Source organism: Urocitellus parryii, unplaced genomic scaffold (assembly GCF_045843805.1).
Source record: "Urocitellus parryii isolate mUroPar1 unplaced genomic scaffold, mUroPar1.hap1 Scaffold_67, whole genome shotgun sequence".
In the NCBI taxonomy this organism is placed as follows: domain Eukaryota; kingdom Metazoa; phylum Chordata; class Mammalia; order Rodentia; family Sciuridae; genus Urocitellus; species Urocitellus parryii.
This window is the reverse complement of record NW_027554122.1, coordinates 2,248,858-2,270,051: the sequence shown is the minus strand read 5'-3', so window position 1 is coordinate 2,270,051 and position 21,194 is coordinate 2,248,858. Positions and strand designations below refer to the sequence as shown.

The following is a 21,194-nucleotide window of genomic DNA, read 5'->3' as shown; positions in this document are numbered from 1 at the left end:
TCTACCGCTGAGCCACAACCCCAGCCCTTAACTTCCATTTTAAAGGCCCTTCGACTTGACTTTGGAACAAGTCATGCACATAAAAAAATTACTGTAGATACAAACAGGATCATCATTGTAATTTTGTTTTAAAGGAAAGAGAAGAAATATGGAACAATCCCTAGACCATATAATATCTAAAGGAGGAGTCCTCCCTTTCCATGAGGACATCTAGAAGAGCAAAACTCATCCTATTTTTATCAAAGACACTACCACCTGTTTTGAAAATCAACTGTTAGGAGTATATCTTTTTTGACAATGCAAGGTGGTCAGAGGAAAGGAAGTTAATGAAGTAAAAGATAGTGATGAGGAATGTTGAGTTTCTTAGGCATTGGAAAACAAAGTCTCCTATGAATTTGAGGAGCCATGAAACTGAGGAGGAGAGAGAGAAACATTATAATAAATGTTACAATAGATTTTTTCATGTCTGCTTTTAGTATTTTTTCAGAAAAGTAAGTATACAATTACCAAATTCCTTTTTGATTGTTGTCAAAAATGTCATTCTTGTTATTGTTTTCCTGAACGTGGCATCTCTCTAAAGTTGGATTTTGGAGTTCTCTACTTTTATTAGAATTATATTTGCATATATTAACTTACTGCATTATATAAGAATCATTCAGACAATAAAATGAGAAGTTTAGCAGAAATATTACTTGTCTTGAGATAGACAGGGTAGACTTGTTTAAGGAGTTAACACACTCAGTCACTGAATAACAACAAGCTTCAAATAAGAAAAAAAAAATTAAAGATTCGGTCAAAATAAAGGTAGGATTGAAATAATAAAAGAAAATAGATGAACATTAGAGGCAATTACTTTAACTAAAACATAAAATTAAGAATTCCTGCTATAGTTTGAATGTGGTTTGTCCCACAAAGGTTCATATATTGGAATCTGGGTCCCCAGCCTGGGAATATTGAGAGATACTGGAACCTTCAAAGAGTTGAACTTAGTGCAAAGGTAATTAAGCCTAAGGGGGGTGGAGCACTGATCACCTGAGAATAGGTTGCTATAAAGCCAAAATACTGGTATCCTTGCTTTCTGGCTCCTGTCTGAGCTTATATTCATATTCTCTCTCTCTCTCTCTCTCTCTCTCTCTCTCTCTCTCTCTCTCTCTCTCTCTCTCTCTCATGCATTACTGCCACAAGGCTATCCACCATGTTGTGATGCAGCCACAGAAGCCTTCACCAGGATACCACAGCCATGAACTTCCAAAACTGATATGTACAGTTCTTCATAATGCATCCCATTCCAGATATCTTATTATGATAACTGAAAATGAAAAAAAAACTGAAATGGACTAATACAATTTCCTATCATTAAATTCATGCATAAAATTCTGTCATGCCTATTTATCTGTTTAAAAAATGGTGGTCACTCTTTAGGCTCGGATTGTAGTGCAGTGGTAGAACACTTGCATAGCATGTGTGAGGCACTGGGTTCCATTCTCAGCACTGTATATAAATAAATAAAGATCCATTGATGACTAAAAAATATTTTTAAAATGGTGATGATCATAAGTACTTTCAAATTGCCAGGATTTGAATCAAGTAGCTTTTAATGATAAGCATATTCCAAAAGAAACTAAATAAAGTGGGAAGCAAGATGTGTATTGCAATGAAACTGTCTCAAATTAGCAGCCACATGTTAAGGTCTGTAAACAAGTCAAAATAACACCTGGTATTTTGCAGGGGGAATGTTAGAGTTTGTAAACAAGTCTGGATGGTGCCTGGCAAAATGCCAGAGGGAGTGGTTTGAGAAGTAACAAAAGTGAGCCATTAAGTGTGGAGATTCCTTATTGGTTGACTGATGTATCTAGTTTATGCTAATTAAGATAAGCTGTGCAAAATGTATAAATAGCTCTGTTGCCCTACAATAAACCGCTCCTACTCCTGCTGTATCAAAGTACCAAAGTTATTCATCACCCCCCACCCCCCCACCCCCGCTATTTTGCTGCAGCCGGACTGCGGCAGCCACAAAGTTTATTATTGACAATTTCATAACTATCTTCAGACTTAGTGTAGTTTTCTTTTCTAACTGCCTTCATCCTCAAGGTTATCATGCATTCCATAGAATTCTCTGAAAAGACTGGTCTTTGTTTTTGGAGGAACTGCAAAGGAGATGATGGATACTCATATTCTATAACAGACAGATTCCCTCTTAGGCCATCATAGTAATCAAACACCCCACCTGATATTGAGAAGAGAGACTATCATGAAGTTGTGCTCCTTTCCTCTCATGAAATTTGTGAGAGTGGGTCTCTGCATGCAGGAGTAACTGAAAAGCAATCTTCCTTGTGTGGCTTTGAAATCACTCCATGTGGGGATAATGGAAAGACCTGTAATTTGGGAAGAGAACTGAAGAGCTAAACAATAGAAAATTAGAATCATCACAGAAATCAAAATGGCTGCCTTGAAACTAATAATAGTAGGCCTATTTGCTCTTATTATGCCCAAGGCTAAACAAAAACAAACAACTATTTCTTGTTTAAGCATGGTGGGAAACGAAGAATTTATTGGGTACCTATTTTGTCCTATGCAATTCATATTTATGTCATCCAATACTCAAAGCATTATTATGACTAAGGGAATAGTATTACTCTCACTTTTCAGAAAGAAGTACAATGAAAATAAGGTTGACTTTAGAAGAAAATATGAGTTTGAATTGTGCATAAACTTCTTAATAGTTTTAAGAATTGTGTTTCAACTCATTAAGACTCAGTTTCCTTACTGACAATACAGGGAAACATATTACCTCTTATTGTAAATGAACTAGACATGGTTCTATTCTGCACTTGTCATACAAAAAGCATAAATAAGTAAAATTTATAATTTTATAAAATTCAGAGTATGTATCAGACCTTATTTTATACATGCTAAAACTCTTCCGTGTTATCCAATTTAATGATAATAACAACCAGGTGAAGAGGAGTGTTTTTTTTTTCCCAGCATGTTTATGGGTGAGGAAACTATAGCTCTCCAATATATCAATATATGGACTCTGGTACATAATAAGATTAAGTGGTATTATTGCTACTAGTCATATAATGCTGTCCTCCCAGAGAAATTTTTGCATAGAAAAAAACAAGAGGTAACAATAAAATTGCTTTAATGGATCATTTATTTTACACATGAATTCTTAAGAAAGGTACAGTGATCACCCTTATTTTACAGATGTGCAAACTGAAGCGCATACATATTATGTTGTGGATTAATTTTAGAGGTGTCATTTGAACTCTAGAGCCCTTCACCACCACTATATGCTGAGTTTGGGCTGTTTCTTCCATTAATAATTATGAGACCCTGGACATGTAACTTAATGTCTCCTTGGCTTCAATTTCTTTATACATAAAATGCTGGTATAGACTGTATAATTTTAAGAATTATGGAATATTAAAAGCTGATGGACTTATAATTTTATTAGGTTACATTTATAAACTTGACACATTCCCTATTTAATGCTGTTCACATATGCAGTTATTCCAAGGCAGCTACCCCTCACACTCTCATTTTTTCTCTATGATTCACTCTTTTAAAATCAATCTTTTCCATTATTCATTAATCTATTACTTCTTGAGTATCAGCTAGGAGAAGGGTACAGCTTCTAATGCTATCTCTCTCCATCTATAAATATTCTTTCTTAGACTGTCTTAATTTTCAGCTATTCAGCCTAAGCTACCCTTTTCCCATACTCACTATAACCTCTGCCAAGATTCTTGTGCATGAGTAACTTTGTTGCCTAGTCTAGTTTTGCATGAATCCATGTCACACCCTGTTTCTGTACAGCACTTTTTTTAGCTCAAGGATTTCTAATATGGAGGCTTCTGTTTCTGAATTTGGCTTGAACTAATTCAGGATGTCAAGAAGTTTGTGTCCTGAAAATCCCCCTGAGTCAGAACAGCACATATTTTGTATAAATAGAAACTCAGATGAAACAGAGAGTTAGTATAAACAACAGGAACACCTATAATTTTATGTGTCAATTTTTAAGAAAATAAAATGAAAAAAAAGATGCAGTTTCCTACATGGGGACTCATGGCTTCACCAGAGAGCAGGCTAACAGGCACTGAAAAAGAAACACAAAAGTGTTTGTGGGTGTGTGCACATGTGCACTGGAGATGTCTACAGAACATAGCATTTACAAATGGAACAACAATGACTGAGAGAAAAATTAATTTAATTTTAATTTTAAACAAATTGTCATTCATTTTCATTTCTTATGGCATTGATAATTTTGGTAAGATTATAATTTATTGATGTGTTCTCTATGAACAGACTGGTTTCTCATTACTGTTATCCATATTTTAAAAATCTTCACCCTTACACAATCTGCCTATACAAATAAGTCAATAACCTAGGACCTCAAACTGAATATTCCATGTAATATCATTCAGGGATACAAATACATACATATATATCATGTAGAAGGGCAACTGAAACTTGTCTCCTTTTTCTATGACTCCACTTAATTTCACAACTTTGACCAGAGATATTTGCAGAAGAGGTTATCAAAGAATGTGCAAAACTTTTAATGGATCAATTTAAAGCATTGAATATATTTAGAACATTTATTCCATGCAAACAGTTATTACTTTCCAGAAGCCATGTAGATGCACAATACACAGCACAGGTCACAGATAGTTAAAATCAGAAGGAAACATCAGAACTGCCAAAGGTAAAAATGTAAGGATGGAGACACAGAAAATAAGTTTTCATTATCCTCCTGAATTTTTTCATTTATAGTAAAATCTGTCTCTCCTCTCTTTCTCTTTGAGATAAAAGAAAGTTCAAAGTTTATCATATAATGAATGATAGATATATTTGGGCAATTTTATTTTGTTATTAAATTTCTGTTTTAGGTCATATTTTCTACCATTATAGCCTAAGACACGGATGCTTACAAAAATGATATATTGAAGAAGTGCTCAAAAGAGGAGGATGAAGGGAACAGCACAGGGGAGAGGGTAACTAAATAATAATGTAATCCTAGCAAGAAATTGTTATGGTTTACATATTGCTGTCCCTTAAAAGCTCATGCGTGAGACAATGCAAGAAATTTTAGAGATTAAATGATTGGGTTATGAGAACCTTAACCTAATCAGTACATTAATCCTTTCATGGGGATTAACTGAGTGGTAACTTCGGGCAGGTAGAGTGTGGCTGGAGGAAGTAGGTCATTAAGGATGTGCCTTTGTGGTAAGTATTTTGTTCCTGGCAAGTGGAGCTCTCTGTTTCCTGGCTGTCATGAACCAAGCAGCTTTTATCTGCCTTATCTTACCATCATGACATTCAGCAACAGAGTTGGATATCTATGGATTGAGATCTCCAAAACGTGAGCCCCAAATAAACTTTTATTCTTCTGTTAGAAGATGTGAAAGAACTGTGGGCATGTCTGAGCCATCTCTAAAGGGAAGTGAGCCCATGGGAGAACTCTTGGTATAGTCTCACCAATCTGAGACAGCTTGGCAAACATCCTGCTCAAAGAGAATTCTATGAATTTATTGGCTCAGACAGCCCTAGGTTCAAATGCAGAAAGAGGTAGAGAGAGAGATACCAGTGTGCCCAACTAGCCAGTGATATCAGCTTCCTGGAGGAGGAATTATTGTACAAGTGATAAATCCCGAAGCAGGCCAACTTCCCCACAGACTCTCTTGTTCGCCTTGAAGAATCCCTCCTCACAACAAATTCCTTTGGTGTATTTCAGTATAAATAAAGCATTTGTGGGTTTTTTCCCTTTGTTAGGATCAGATCAAGGGTCTCTTCTACCTGTCAAGCCTCTGCTTTAAAGAAATATTTTCTTGTATCTTCTGTTTTTGTTTCTCAATACTACTTTTTCAGACTTTTTATTTCTAGCCGGCCTATACCTCCAAGAGTTACTTATTCCCTCCCTACACAGTTCCCAGGTGACACTCCTCCAAAATTGTTCTTGTCAGGTCTTTTAGTCACAAAAACAAAAAAGCTGACTAAAACAGAGAATGATTTGAGCATTATTTCACAGGGCATTCTGGAGGGCAAACTACTAAACAGCCCCAACTTGCAGCAAAGGGGTGGACACTTATACTTACACATCAAACAGCACTGTCCTGGGGTAGGGGACATATGCCATCTCAGGATCCTGGTTCCCTTCAGATCAAGGGAAATCCTTTAGAGAAGGAGAGAGCTGTGAGTAGTGTCCAGTTCCTAGCCACTGGAGGGTGAGTACACTGACCTGGTGAAGGGGAATTTTGGTAGCAAACCAACAGCACGTACTAGAGTCAATGAAGACAATCAATTTAATTTTGATGACAGTATACAAAGAAAAATATATTTATTTTTGTTTTATTACAGTAAGAAAAAGCATGAGATATATCCTCTTAATGTTGAAATATATAATAAAGGATTGTTAATTACAGGCACAATATGGTAGAGCAGATTTTTAGAACACATTCATCTTGAATGTGAATGAAACTTATGCCACTGACAAAGGGAAATATTTTACATTTTCTTTAGTCTCATGGTATTTCAAATATAACCAAATTTACAGTTTGTTATACAATGGAGTTATGCAGATTTTTGGGCAAATGTGAACAAATGTATCCATTTCTCCAAGGGCTCTAACTGGAATTTTATAAAATTCAAGCTAAGGTTCATACATATTTAGTAACAACCTAGTGACATGGATTCATATCTCTAGAGAATGGGAATCAGAATGAAAAGTACTGTTATTGGAGATTTAAACAAAACTTTCAACACCAGTTGCTATAAAAGAAGGAATTAGATTATTTTGACACAGACAACCATAAGGGAAACTAAGTAGAAGTATCCATCTGGATCTAGAGGAAAGCTGTTTATAAGAAGCTGGCTCAGCTTTGGAGAAGCATGCTTTAATTCTGCTAGATTCCTTCTTCCTGCCTCTTAGAAAGAATCTGGAGGTCCAGGATCCATATTAGACAGTAAGGTATCATTGAAAATGGATGGCACCACAAAAAGATGGAAGGTCCTGAGTTCCTGACCATCATGACCCATGTACTACTTATAATTGAACTTCTTTCATGTGACAGCAATAAATCTCTTACCTAATACATCACTATTTCTGGATTTCTGTTACATGCAGGCAACCCCAATCCTAACTGATTTAATCATTTCTTTATACTCAAAATATAAACTGCTTACAATTTTACCTTTTTGTTGCTTCTCAAATTTTCCTACATGATGACTAAAGCACATTGTGAAAATATATAATTACTTTTAAAACAAAGAGTGTATAAATACATTAAATTCAAACTAGACAAAGTCTCATAAACTAATGTAAATGTGCAGAACAGTTTCATTACACAAGTGAAAATTAAATTGGACTGCTCTGCCATAATAAAGATGTGTTTGCTTACTCTGAAAAGTACCAAATCTTTTTTCTTAGTTGCTCTAGTCTTTCTGAATGTAAGGTATTCATTACCACTGGGATAAAAACAGAATGTAGAGGGTCACATGATTCAGGCAGCTGGGATTTCAACTGAAGGTCAGCCACTGGACCCTCAGGCAGCCAAATAGTATTTATTGCCAAATTGACTGATGCCTGAAACTTTGAAATAAGGGGCACTGACTTTGATTATTTTTTTCTTAAGAAACACTTCACTCTCTAATACATAGGCTATATATCTCATTAAAATTTTAAGAGAATCAGACTTCAGAAATATGTAAGGGAAATTTGAGTATAGTTCGAAGTTATCTAAAATAATCAGCATGGGACCATGTGTATTTGAAATCAGATGACAAACATGTACTTTCAAAGTATGGACATTTTATTAGAGTAACTTGCATCATTTGCTAAATGGGGGATTTAATGTAACTATCAGGATAACCAGTGTTAGATATTGAAATATGAAATATAATTTGGGTCTTCAAAATTACAAATTTAACAGAACAAGGAATCCACTGCACAAATGTTATTGTACAATTCCTACATTCATATGTTTAATTTAGAAACTGAATATAAGGTAGTAGATAATACAAAGATTCTAAAATATATGAGTCGGTAGCCAAAAATTAAAACAGTCGGCATGCCAAAACTATTATGCCAATATTAAAAACCTATTAGGACTTAAGGAAAGTCCTATATTAGTCTTTTTTATTGTTCGTTATTTTGAAGGAGGCACATCACCTCTATAAATAACTAAATAACAAACAAATAAAACTCCCAGGATAATTGTATTTTTCACATATTTTTAAGGGAAAACAAATGTGGTAATGTTTATCCAAATTTATTCCTACTCCAAATATTTACTTCATGTACACAATAATTCCTTATATTCCTGGACTACAGTAATCAGTATTATCAACAGACAGATCTCTATTTACAATTATTAGAAGCATAGTATGTGTGTATACTTGAGGGTTATTGAGTATACATTCATACACATAATTTTAGGCACACAGGCAATTAGAGTTTTATTTATTTATTTATTTTAATGTGAGAATATTTTTATTGGTTGTTCAAAACATTACATAACTTGTGACATATCATCTTTCATACATTTGATTCAAGTGGGTTATGAACTCCCATTTTTACCCCAAATACAAGTTGCAGAATCACATTGGTTACACATCCACATTTTTCCATAATGCCATATTAGTGACTGTTGTATTCTGCTACCTTTCCTATCCCCTACTATCCCCCCTCCCCTTCCCTCCCATCTTCCCTCTCTATCCCTTCAGCTGTTGTTCAATTCTCTCCCTTGTTTTTTTTTCCCTTTCCCCTCACCATCTCTTATATGTAATTCTGTGTAACAATGAGGGTCTCCTTCCATTTCCATACAGTTTCCCTTCTCTTTCCCTTTCCCTCCCACCACTCGTCTCTGTTTAATGTTAGTCTTGTCCTCATGCTCTTCTTCTCTGCTCTGTTCTTAGTTGCTCTCCTTATATCAAAGAAGACATTTGGCATTTGTTTTCTAAGGATTGGCTAGCTTCACTTAGCATAATCTGCTCTAATGCCATCCATTTCCCTGCAAATTCCATGATTTTGTCGTTTTTTAGTGCTGCATAATACTCCATTGTGTATAAATGCCACATTTTTTTAATCCATTCATCTAGGTTGATTCCAGAATCTAGCTATTGTGAATTGTGCTGCTATGATCATTGATGTGGCAGTATCCCTATAATATGCTCTTTTAAGGTCCTCAGGGAATAGTCCAAGAAGGGCGATAGCTGGGTCAAATGGTGGTTCCATTCCCAGCTTTCCCATGAATCTCCATACTGCTTTCCATATTGGCCACACCAATTTGCAGTCCCACCAGCAATGTGCAAGTGTACCCTTTTCCCCACATCCTCGCCAGCACTTATTGTTGTTTGACTTCATAATGGCTGCAAATCTTACTGGAGTGAGATGGTATCTTAGGGTAGTTTTGATTTGCATTTCTCTTACTGCTAGAGATGGTGAGCATTTTTTCATGTACTTATTGATTGATTGTATGTCCTCCTCTGAGAAGTGTCTGTTCAGGTCCTTGGCCCATTTGTTGATTGGGTTATTTGTTATCTTATTGTTTAATTTTTTGAGTTCTTTGTATATTCTGGATATTAGGGCTCTATCTGAAGTGTGAGGAGTAAAAATTTGTTCCCAGGATGTAGGTTCCCTATTAACCTCTCTTATTGTTTCTCTTGCTGAGAAAAAACTTTTTAGTTTAAGTAAGTCCCATTTGTTTATTCTTGTATTTAACTCTTGGGCTATGGGCGTCCTATTAAGGAATTTGGAGCCGGACCCCACAATATGTAGATGGGAGCCAACTTTTTCTTCTATCAGACGCAGAGTCTCTGATTTGATATCAAGCTCTTTGATCCATTTTGAGTTAACTTTTGTGCATGGCGAGCAAAAGGGGTTCAGCTTCATTTTGTTGCATATGGATTTCCAGTTTTCCCAGCACCATTTGTTGAAGATGCTATCCTTCCTCCATTGCATGCTTTTAGCCCCTTTATCAAATATAAGAAAGTTGTAATTTTGTGGATTGGTCTCTGTGTCCTCTATTATGTACCACTGGTCCACCTGCCTGTTTTGGTACCAGTACCACACTGTTTTTGTTACTATTGCTTTGTAGTACAGTTTGAACTCTGGTATCGCTATACCTCCAGATTCACACTTCCTGCTTAGAATTGTTTTTGCTATTCTGGGTCTTTTGTTTTACCATATGAATTTCATGATAGCTTTATCTATTTCTACAAGAAATGCCGTTGGGATTTTGATTGGCATTGCGTTGAACCTGTAGAGAACTTTGGGTAATATCGCCATTTTGATGATGTTGGTTCTGCCTATCCATGAACAGGGTACATTTTTCCATCTTCTAAGATCTTCTTCTATCTCTCTAATTAGAGTTTTATTATGCCTGCCATCCCTTTCACTTACTCCTCCTCCTTCTTCACTCTGTTTGCCTTTCATCAGTTTATGTTCCCCTCTGAACAGTGAGGAAGTAAGATTCCATGATTGATAGTTTCATATAGATAAAAAAATCACCAAATCCAATGAAATAATTCTGAAGAATGAATGACCAAAGACATTTTAATCTGAAAGTAAGTTGAATTCAATCAAGAATCTTTATGAACCCAGGCCACAGAAATAATGAAAGATATGAATGGTCTCTATATCAATCAGTGTATACCATTCTGTAAACTGATTTCAGGAGCAAAGCTATTATGATACCCGTAAACCTTTGAATAGGCAACCACTGATCCCAGAGAGATAGTAATGCCATGGGGGAATAAACACAAGTGCTTGCAATGAAGCAAAATGCTGGCTTTTGAAGTTTCCCTCTCATTTAGAATACCTCATCTGTAAAATGGGAATAATAAGATCATCCTCACAGTCCTGTACTGAAAATTTACTCACATAAAGCACATAAAGCTCTCACCATGGCATATGGCACAAAGTATGTGTTCAATATTTGCTGTATATCCTTATTATCTGCAGGGGTTTTATAATAACCAAAGCACATGAAAAGATGTAATTCCCTTTGGTATAAACATCAAAATACAGATGTTTTAAAAAATGGTATGTGGTAGTCATGAAAAAAAAAAAAAAAAAAAAAAAAAAAAAAAAAAAACTTCCCAGCACATTGGCTACATTCAAACTTTGTAAGATTCTGCTTTTGACTGTCAACTCAATATTTTCTACTCTTTCTTACACATTGCCTGTTATTTCTGGTCAGGAAAATAAATAAATAAATGCCCATCTGGCAAAGTATTTCTTCACCTATATATGAACCAGAAATACAAATCCTTTCTAATGTGTATTCCCCAGATGCAATAATTATCCTCTTTTTACAGCTAAACCACTGATTACTGTGGAAAATATTGTCAGAAAACCATACCCCAAAATGTATTGCTCTGAAAGGGGAAAAAATATCACAAAACAAAATCCTGAACACAGTCCAAAACAGAAGCCAATCTTTGATAGATTCATAGAAAGAGAAATATGTGGTTATTTTTATTTGTTAAGAGATACTGCCTTTTTTACATTAAAGTGTTTAAAACTACTTATCTGATTTTTGATTCTTAGTCAAATGGCAAACTTGTGAAGCAGTGATTTAATCACTTGCTAATATTAGCAAGAAAAAGGAGAGCAGGGAAAAGCATACAATGCAACTGATGTTATAACACTACTATTTTTCTAATTCACATAAAACATCAGTTCTACCCTAATACATTTAGAGGATGCAACCATTAGCTAATATTTACAATGTTTTGTACCAGGCATCGAACTGAGAGGTGCTTAACAGCTGAGTCACATCCCCAGCCCTTTTTATTTTTTTTTATTTTGAGACAGGGTCTTGTTATGTTGTTTAGGGACTCACTAAGTCACTAAGTTACTGAGGCTGGCTTTGAACTTATGATCATTCTGCTTCAGCCTCCCAAGCTGCTTAGATTACAGGTATGAGCCATCATGCAATTTAATTCATATCACCAGTGTGAGCAATGAAGAAACCTATTAAAGAAAACCAGGGGCTGGTGTTGTGACTCAGCAGTAGAGTGCTCGTCTCGCGCGTGTTAGTCCCTGGGTTCGATCCTCAGCACCACATAAAAATAAATAAACAAAATAAAGATACTGTGTCCATGTATAACTAAAAAATATTTAAAAAAATAAAATCAGTCTATTGAAGATTATGATAAAATAATCTAATAAAGTTAATAGCATTTAAATAAGGGTTAGACCTGAACCTTAAACAAAAACCCCATGTTTAATTCATACCATTTTTTAAATTAAGGATAAGTTTTTCTGTACAAATGTATGTAGTCCAAATTGTAGTCTAAAGATGAATATCCTATAATATAATGAACACAGAAATCACTTTTTATATATTGAGGTAAGGAGCAACCATGTACCTTTGTATTTGTATCTGTGGGAATGAAAATATTATTTCCTGAATAATTCCAAAAGTATATTTTAAATCTCTTAATATCTACAAAATTAAACAATTCAAAATAACCACTCAAACAGGGATATATTGCTTCAATAATTAAAAAAAATCCTTTGGTAGCAATCACTCTAAAATGGGCTTGAGAATACATATGTGTCCATTCCCATGGGCAAGGAGGGGGATGTAGGAAAGGAGAAAATTTCCTAGGGTCTGGTGATTACTGGAATAAAAGTCTGAAATTACCTTTAGCAGTGTTGAAAACTAAACTCATCACTTGCTGTCTCAACAGGTGCAAGCTCAGGCCCACCAACTCTCAGCTATTTGTAAAAGCCAAGGAAAAAGTTAGCCAAGCCCCACACAACTGTGCCTCTGGATGCCACTACAAAAGAATGAAGTGGGGATATTTTTCGGTTTGGAGCAGGCAATCAGCCAAAGCTCAGCAGTGTCACAAGAGCATGTACAAGGATAACAAGAGACTTTATACTTGTACCAGGGTTCCACCAGCATATCAACTTTGTTTGGATGCCCTGATTCTGTTATATTTCATGTGATCACCAAGTTACCTGTGTAATTCATCACTTTGCTCAAATTTCTACATTTCTGTAGCTTTCCTCATCCCTCTCATGTCACAAATTCTATACCTCAGTTATTGAAGCCCTGAAATTCTCTTCATTAATATCTACATTGAAGAAGTGGAAAAAAATGAATAGGATAGTGCTCAACATCTGTCTTTCATTTCACTAAGCCTATTCTGTGCTAGTAGTCATTTCCAGGTGAAAATCTGGATTTTGATAGAAGAAGTTATTCTATATTAGATCTGGTCTTTTGCTCATACCTCTTTGCAGTTTGTAAACTAAAGTGCATGCACATATTTATATTATAATATTAGGTATTGCTATCAAAACTATAAAAAGAATACATTATTCTTTTTTAAAAATGATAGTTTGGTGTGAACTAACATATATGAAATCCACCTTTGTAATATAAAGTACATTTGTTATAAAATGAACAAGGACTCTAGGTCAACCAAAAGTAAAGTCTTGATTTCACAGAATGCTTTCATCTCTATAAGAAAAGACGAAATAATAGTCTAAATTGTGTGGCATAATTATTTAAAAATACATTAAAATAAAACAATGGAAAGAAATTAACATTTTATTTTCTAATTTCATTTTATCCCCACTATTTTAAACTAAATTCAAAATGGCAGATGCAATTGCAAGGACTTATTCTCAGTGAGCCAGTATTTTGCAGAGACCAGCCTGGTTTAGAAGTATCTCTCATTTGTGAGGGCATTGTTTGCCAAAAATAATCCATTATACCTTCCTTTTAGGCCAATAAATAAAAATTTATTATATTCCAAAGAAACACGTAAATATAAAAGGTAATCCTATAAAGTTTACAGTTATTTTACCTCTGTAAATATTTTTTAAAATTTTATATATATATATATATATATATATATATATATATATATATATATATATATATATATACCAACACTCAGGAGCAATTTTTAGAGCAAAGCTCAAAATCTCAAGTCTGCCACTGATTAGTTATATGACCTTGAGAAAACTAAGTAAACTTGTGTTTCACATTTTTCATTTCTAACATAGGGGTGATTATTTCCATATAATCTATTTATGAGAACTGAAGCACATACATTCACATTCCCCTAGTATTCTCTAATCATTTAATTTATCACATATTCCCTCACTTAGGAATCTTGTTTTATAATTTTAACTATTATCTTTATGTGGATGACACCCAAATATTTCTAATTTCAACTCTTAGCTTCGGTCCTCTAACACAAAAATACCTATACTATAGACCCATCTAGATATTCCAGCAACAATTCCATGTCTCAAATGACCCTCTTCTTACTGCTCTCCAATTTTGATCCTATTCCTGGTATTTCTGTTTCTATTCATGCTTTCCTCATTTCACCAGTAATTCAGGTTGATTGGGTATTATTGAAAATCCCCAAATATGTTTCATAAAGTAAACGTTTTCTTTTGTTGTTGTTGTTGGCTGCATGTCAAGGAGTTCCAAGGTCAGGTGAGTGTGGAAAATGATTTTAAAAGTTAGGGAAAGGTCTTTACTGCAAAAATTCCAAAGCATGTTGAATATGCATTGCACTATGAAATAGTAAGAGGAGGATGTATAACAGCATTTCCTTAAATTATATAATTTCAGACGTCTCTTTTGCGGGTGTGGGGAGGGAAAAAGTCCATGTGGAATTATATTCCATAAAGAACTCTTGGGGGGGTTATTACTATGGTGTCTGTTAACAACTATTTCCTTTTCCTCATCTAGCACAACTTACCAACCACTTAATACCAAATAATGTTGATTCCTTATTGAATTCCTGGCTCATTCTGAGCTATTTCCTCTGTATAACTGGCCTAGACTACATATAGGCTTTCCTTCTGTTACTTTTACTTATTGAGTCATTGTGAATTCTTAATTCAATATTTTCTATAGGGTTTGAGATTTACTTTTTCAATAAGAGATACAAGGATATATAAGACATGACCTCTATTGTCACTGAATTCATGGGAGAAGAGAATAGGCCAGCAGAGTTCAAATACATACTCAATATTCCTGGCAAAGACATACCATATCAATGTTGTAAACAAAGAAACTATAATGCATACTTATATGAGAATGGTTAAGTCATGTTCTTCCATGAAATGGGACCAGGATGATAATAGTTCAAGAACATCTAAGCAAATTATTAAAAGAAATTTGTCTAGGGCTGGGGATGTGGCTCAAGTGGTAGCATGCTCGCCTGGCATGCGTGCGGCCTGGGTTCAATCCTCAGCACCACATACAAAAACAAAGATGTTGTGTCCGCTGAAAACCATAAATAAATAAATAAATATTAAAAAAAATTCTCTCTCTCTCTTAAAAAAAATTGTCTATACTGAAGCCTATCTTCTCATCTTAGACTAAAAATAATATTTTTTAATAAAATGCTCATTGGAAAAATATTAGAAAATACATAAATATATAAATATGAATATTAAAGTAAAACAGGGTATAATCATCCTAGATACATCCACTGCTATGATGCATGAAATATTATTTTAGCTATTTGAATTCTCTATAGGTCTAGAATTTCAAATACTTGAGTTCCAAATCTCAGGTTTTCTCAGAATAATGCTAATGAGTTATTCCAAAAGTTTAATAAAAAGACAACATATGAGGGCTGGGGTTGTGGCTCAGTGGTAGAATATTGCCTAGCACATGTGAGGCACTGGGTTTGATTCTCAGCATCACATAAAAAATAAACAAATAAAATAAAGGTATTGTGTCCATTTAAAAATATTTTTTAAAAGAGAACATACGATAACTAAGTTTTAAAAAATCTTATCACCTATTCACAACATTTTGCTTTTCATTTCCATTCAGTTTAAACATGCATATGAAAGCCATGTAAGTGTTTTTGAACTTAACAAAGTATGATTTATGTACGAAAAAAACGCATTAAAAAGGAATCTATGTCTAATTTCCAAAACAATCATCTGTATGAATTAAAAATTTACTTAATATCAATGAATATTTAATCCCCATACACATATTAGAATATTTATAGATCTACACTACTTATAACACTGTTTCTATCAATGTTATTGCTGAGAGTAGAAATATGACTCAAAAATATAAATATTCTAATAAGTGTACATTCCTATGTTAATCACAATAACTATTTTATAAATATTATTGTCTGATATAGCATCAGTGGTTCTTACAATGCAAGGGTTACCATTCTGCATTTTGATGGTAGAAATATAATAGTAAATGGTAATAAATAAGAGTAAGTGTTAGCAAATAATACTTATGACAGGATACCTTCTGTTTTAGAGATATGCAAGTACAAATCTCCAATATCACTCCACGGAACTCTGTCCATGTCGGATCACATGTCCTTAAAGAGGAAACTAAAGAATAAAATGTACCAAAAAGAAAAGGAAAAGCGAAGGAGTATGTATGAATGCAGAGAAGAGAAAGGAGGAGGATGACTTTTTTCTAGATAAAAAAGGTAGTTTGGTATAGCTAAAAGATTTGGCATATAGGTCCAAGAAAAGATGATGTAAGAAGGACAAAGACAGGCCCAGTCATGAATGGCATTTGAAATTTATCTGTTTCAAGTGTGGGAGTGATGGTTTTGTCACAAATTTATTTTGTAGCCTTGTCTTCTATAAAAGTAGTTGATGTTCATGTTTTAAACACATATATAAAAATAGGTAGATATAAAGATGAATGCTAAAGAAAATTTTTAAATAAACATGATTTCTCTAAACATGTATATTATAATATACATCAATGCCTCTAGAGGCACATACATGCATAATTACTTATGTACATATATGTGTATACATATACACACACATACACACATACAATTATTGGATAGAGCTGTGAGTCACATGAATTTATCAAACTTTATGATGCTGTAGCCATAATGGATTTATGGAAGCATCACAAGATAACCTGTGTTTCACTGCATATTGTTGCAGATTCTTTCTTTCTTTTTTTTCTTCCAAATGTTTGCTGTGGCAATTATGTGAAGATTTTTAAGAAAAAAAATGTGTTGGTATAATTAAAAAATAATCTATCATTAAACTGTCTTTGGTGCAAGATTAGGATGCACAGTTTATAAGTGCTGTGGTGATGATTATGCATTGAAGTAAGGTACTATCTTGGCCATTTTATGCCACAGAATTTTGGTAACTATGGAACTTATTATGGCAATGTGGTATGACATGAAAATCACAGGTTGGGAACGACCTGAGCGTAACTTTGTATCTACCTATGAGAACTAAAGTTTCACTTTCCACATCTGCAAAACTAGTGGTTGGAAAATATTCTCCAGGTAACTTCCAGATGTGATGATATGCCCTTGTTTCTTACCATAGCCGGTTAGCCTGGTGAAAAAGCAAAACTATAGGCCTAAATCCAGGTTTCCATTAGCCCTATCTATTACCTTTTAAAATCTTAGGTCTTCTTAATGTACACCTTAATTTCTCCTTTTTTATCCTCCTCTCTTCCAGCCCCTGGTTCTTTTCTGATCACCTTCCTTTACTCTCCTATAGTTCTTTTGCCCTCTGGTGTCTTGTTGGTTACAAATTACTATTGTACCTTGCATAAAGGCTTGATTTGCACTTCAATCACACCATCAGCACTCCTCACTAACTCAAAGATGAAAAAAAAACAGACTCTCAAGCACCTGAATTCTAGTTGCAGTGGAGATCTAAAGACATTTTCCCAGGGATCCAATTGGATCAGAGGAAAACTGGGAACAGAACAGCAAAGCCCTGAGTCATTTTCCTTTTCCCCATATTCCACTCACATATCAATCTCTTTTGCTCTCAAAACTATGAGTTTTTTTTTTTAAAAACTCCTTGGTGTGGGCTGAATTGCTTCTTCCTCAAATTCATATGCTGAACTCTTAAACCCAGTATCACAGAATGTGACTATATTTGGAAATAGGGTCTTTAAGAAGTTAAGTTAAATGAGGTCATTCAAGTGGGCCTTAATCCAATCTGACTGAAGTCCTTGTGAGAAGGGGAGGTAATAACACAGTCATGCACAGAAGAAATAGCATGTGAAGACAGAAGGAGGAGGCAGCTGTCTGCAAACCAAGGAGAGAGGCTTTAGAAAAAAACCAACCCAATGACACTTAGCTTTCAGAATTGCAAGAAAATTAAATTATTGCTTAAGGTGCCCAGTCTGCTGTGATAGCTTTAGGAAAATAATACACTCCTTGAAATGTTTTATATTTAAACAGAGACCATCATTCAAAGGAGTTCAGAATGTGCTATTTCAGAATATGTCAAATTATATATTGATTAAGTTAAAATCACTTGAGGAAATACAACTGCAGGAAGGGCCATTTGGACAGTCTTTCCCTATATGCAGTAATCAAAAAGTTTCTTCCCATTCCAACCCTGGGAACTAGACTTGATCACCAGAGACTGGTAATTGGGGCTTCAGTGAACCTGAGTAAACAAACTCAGATGTGATCCTAATCTTCCACTAGCTTGTCCAACTCCCCGCACCCTCCACCCCACATACATCTCTTAGGGACATCTCTAGAATTTACCACACTAGTCCCAATATCCATTTGTCCTGTCATTCCTAAAACAAACTGTGGTTGTGGTCTCTCTAAAATCAGAGAAGCTTCCTCACGCTGACAATAAAGGCTAAAGGACCATTCCCTCTTATTTGGAAGACATCATGATAGCTGAGTGTAGAATCCACCTCCCCAGCCAGTCTAACAAAGTTTGACTAAATCTGTATGTGTGTGTGTGTGTGTGTGTGTGTGTGTGTATACTATTTTATTGCCAATTTAACTCTAATATTTCTGGAGCAGCTAGTGGGAGCCTAACCTACCCACCCCCCACCCTCCAGGGGAAAGGAATTGGTGTCATTTGGTAAAGTTCCTTCACAAACATATTGTTGTTTTTGCTAAAAGTATAAACACATCATGCTTTGCCTCACTGTCTTGTGAAGATTTCCACATATATGTAAAAGTAATATAAACTTCTATGCTTTCTCTTGTTAATTAGAACTTGTATTAATCGGGTTCCTAGATCCAGATGAAGGGTCCACATAAGAACTAAATGGGGGTGTAAATGTAATCTCTGTCGCCTATATTTTATTTTTTGATAAGGACATAATATATATAATATATATTATAGTATATAATATATATTAGGATATATAATATATAACATATTATATATTGTAATATATAATATTTATTAGGATATATATATATATTATATATATATATATATATTAGGATTTATAATCAATCACACACGTGTATACATATGTAAAATAACAAATATAAATAAATGAATCTATAGTTATTATTAATGGTTAAACTATAACCACAAAAAGATGGTTAACTACAATCATTGTTTTAGAATGAGCTCTGCCCCTCACATGCTTTTAAATACTCATCTATTTATTGAAGAAGCACTAGCTAAAGGACTTTTGTGCTAAGTTCTGTGCTCATTTCTAGGTATGGGGTAGGGGTAGGAAGCATAATAATAAAATAACACTATCACCATAATATTGATAAATCAAACATACCAATGTATTTGTACTATAATACTCAAGGAAATAAGTTGACAAAATATCGGAAAGGATATTGTACATTTTGATGAAGTTATGTCATGGGAATACTTTTAAGTGTTAGTTAACTTGATGAAGTGAAAGAAGACGGGGAGAAAGGGTTAGGAAAGGATTTCTTTGGAGATGAAATCATTTTAATTAAGAAAGTTAATGTTAAGGAGAAGAGGATTAAAGGGAGGGTCACTTTAGGAAGACTTCTCCCTTACAACATGAGTACATGGCAGTTTGGGGCACACGGATCCTTTGGCCAATGTGATGGGAGTAGGAGGAAAGCAGATTGGTTAGAAGAGGCAAGAGTAGTCAGATGGGTCCAGATAATACATGCACTTGCATGTACATGGAAACAACATCAGTCTATATGAGAAAAAACCTTTTTTTCTTATGCACAAGTTAAAGTTAATTGTAAACTTGCTTTTTTTTTGTAATACTATCTCTGAAGGAATGATTTTCTCCTATGCTCATTTGCAATCATCAGGGTCTTTCAATGCAAAGGATTTCTAAGTAATGTAAATTATACCCAAATTCTAATTTCCTTTAGGAACTTACACTTAGTCAATATTTCTATAAGATGGTAACTATGATCAAGACAGAGAACTTTATTTCAACTTAAAGATAGTCCTTTGTAAAGGAATTGTGAATACCCTAACCAATGAATATTCTAATTTCTCTCCTCTGTTGGAGGACACATTCTGGTCTATTTTTAACCATTAATACTATGGTATAAATGAACTATTTTAAAGTATGTTAATTATTCCGAACTAAGCCTTCAGACAAGATTTATGATGACATCTCTGTATACTGGATATCACACTCTGATGAGGTATGTAAGTGTGTAGTTTCTATGACCTCATTTCATAACCATACAACCTTCCTGAATCATACGCTTGGCTGTATTGAAATGGCTAAATATTGTACCTAAACTGAAAACATTTACTTGAAAATCAGGAACAAGACAAGGATATCTACTCTTCCCATTCCTATTCAACATAGTCCTTGAAACACAGTCCTTGAAACTAGCCAGAATAGTCAGACAAGAGAAGGAAAAAGAAGAAAAGAGAAGGAAGAGGAAAAGAGAAGAAAAAACTGGAAAACCAAAGTCCTAAACTTCATATGAAAGAATAAAAGACCCAGCATAGCCAAAGCAATCCTGAGCTGGTGGTATTGTAATACCTGATCTCAAATTATACTATAGAGCTATAGTAACTAAAATTGTATGGTGTTAGTATTTATAAAAGACCAATGAAATAGAAGATAATACAGAAACTACACTATATAGATATAGTCATCTGATCCTTGACAAAGGAACAAAATACATACATTGGAAAATATAGGCCTTTTTGGGGTATGGGGTAGGGGTAGGAAGCAGGGGATTGGACTCAGGAATGCTTTACCACTGAGCAACATTCCCTTATTTTGGGGACAGCATCTTACTAATATGTTGAAGCTAGCTTCCAACGTGCAATCTCTGTGCCTCAACCTCCTGAGTTGCTGGGATTGCATACATGTGCCACTGTATCCAGATAAATGATAGCCTTTTTTTAAAACAAATGGTGCTGGGGAAACTGGATATTCATGTGTAAAAGAAAAAAATAGATTTTTTTCTCTCTCTGCACACAAAAAAATCAACTCAAA

General features: G+C 34.5%; 1 protein-coding gene across 1 annotated transcript in view; it reads right to left on the bottom strand.

Moving 5' to 3' along the window:
* Positions 1-6,128: 6,128 nt before the first annotated feature.
* Positions 6,129-21,194, bottom strand: part of LOC144252920 (chromodomain-helicase-DNA-binding protein 1-like) — a 63,496-nt gene continuing 48,430 nt past the window's right edge. Inside the window, 1 exon segment of the mRNA XM_077794954.1 lies at positions 6,129-6,178. Within this exon segment, the coding sequence (XP_077651080.1) occupies positions 6,167-6,178 (12 nt within the window). The 3' untranslated portion in view covers positions 6,129-6,166.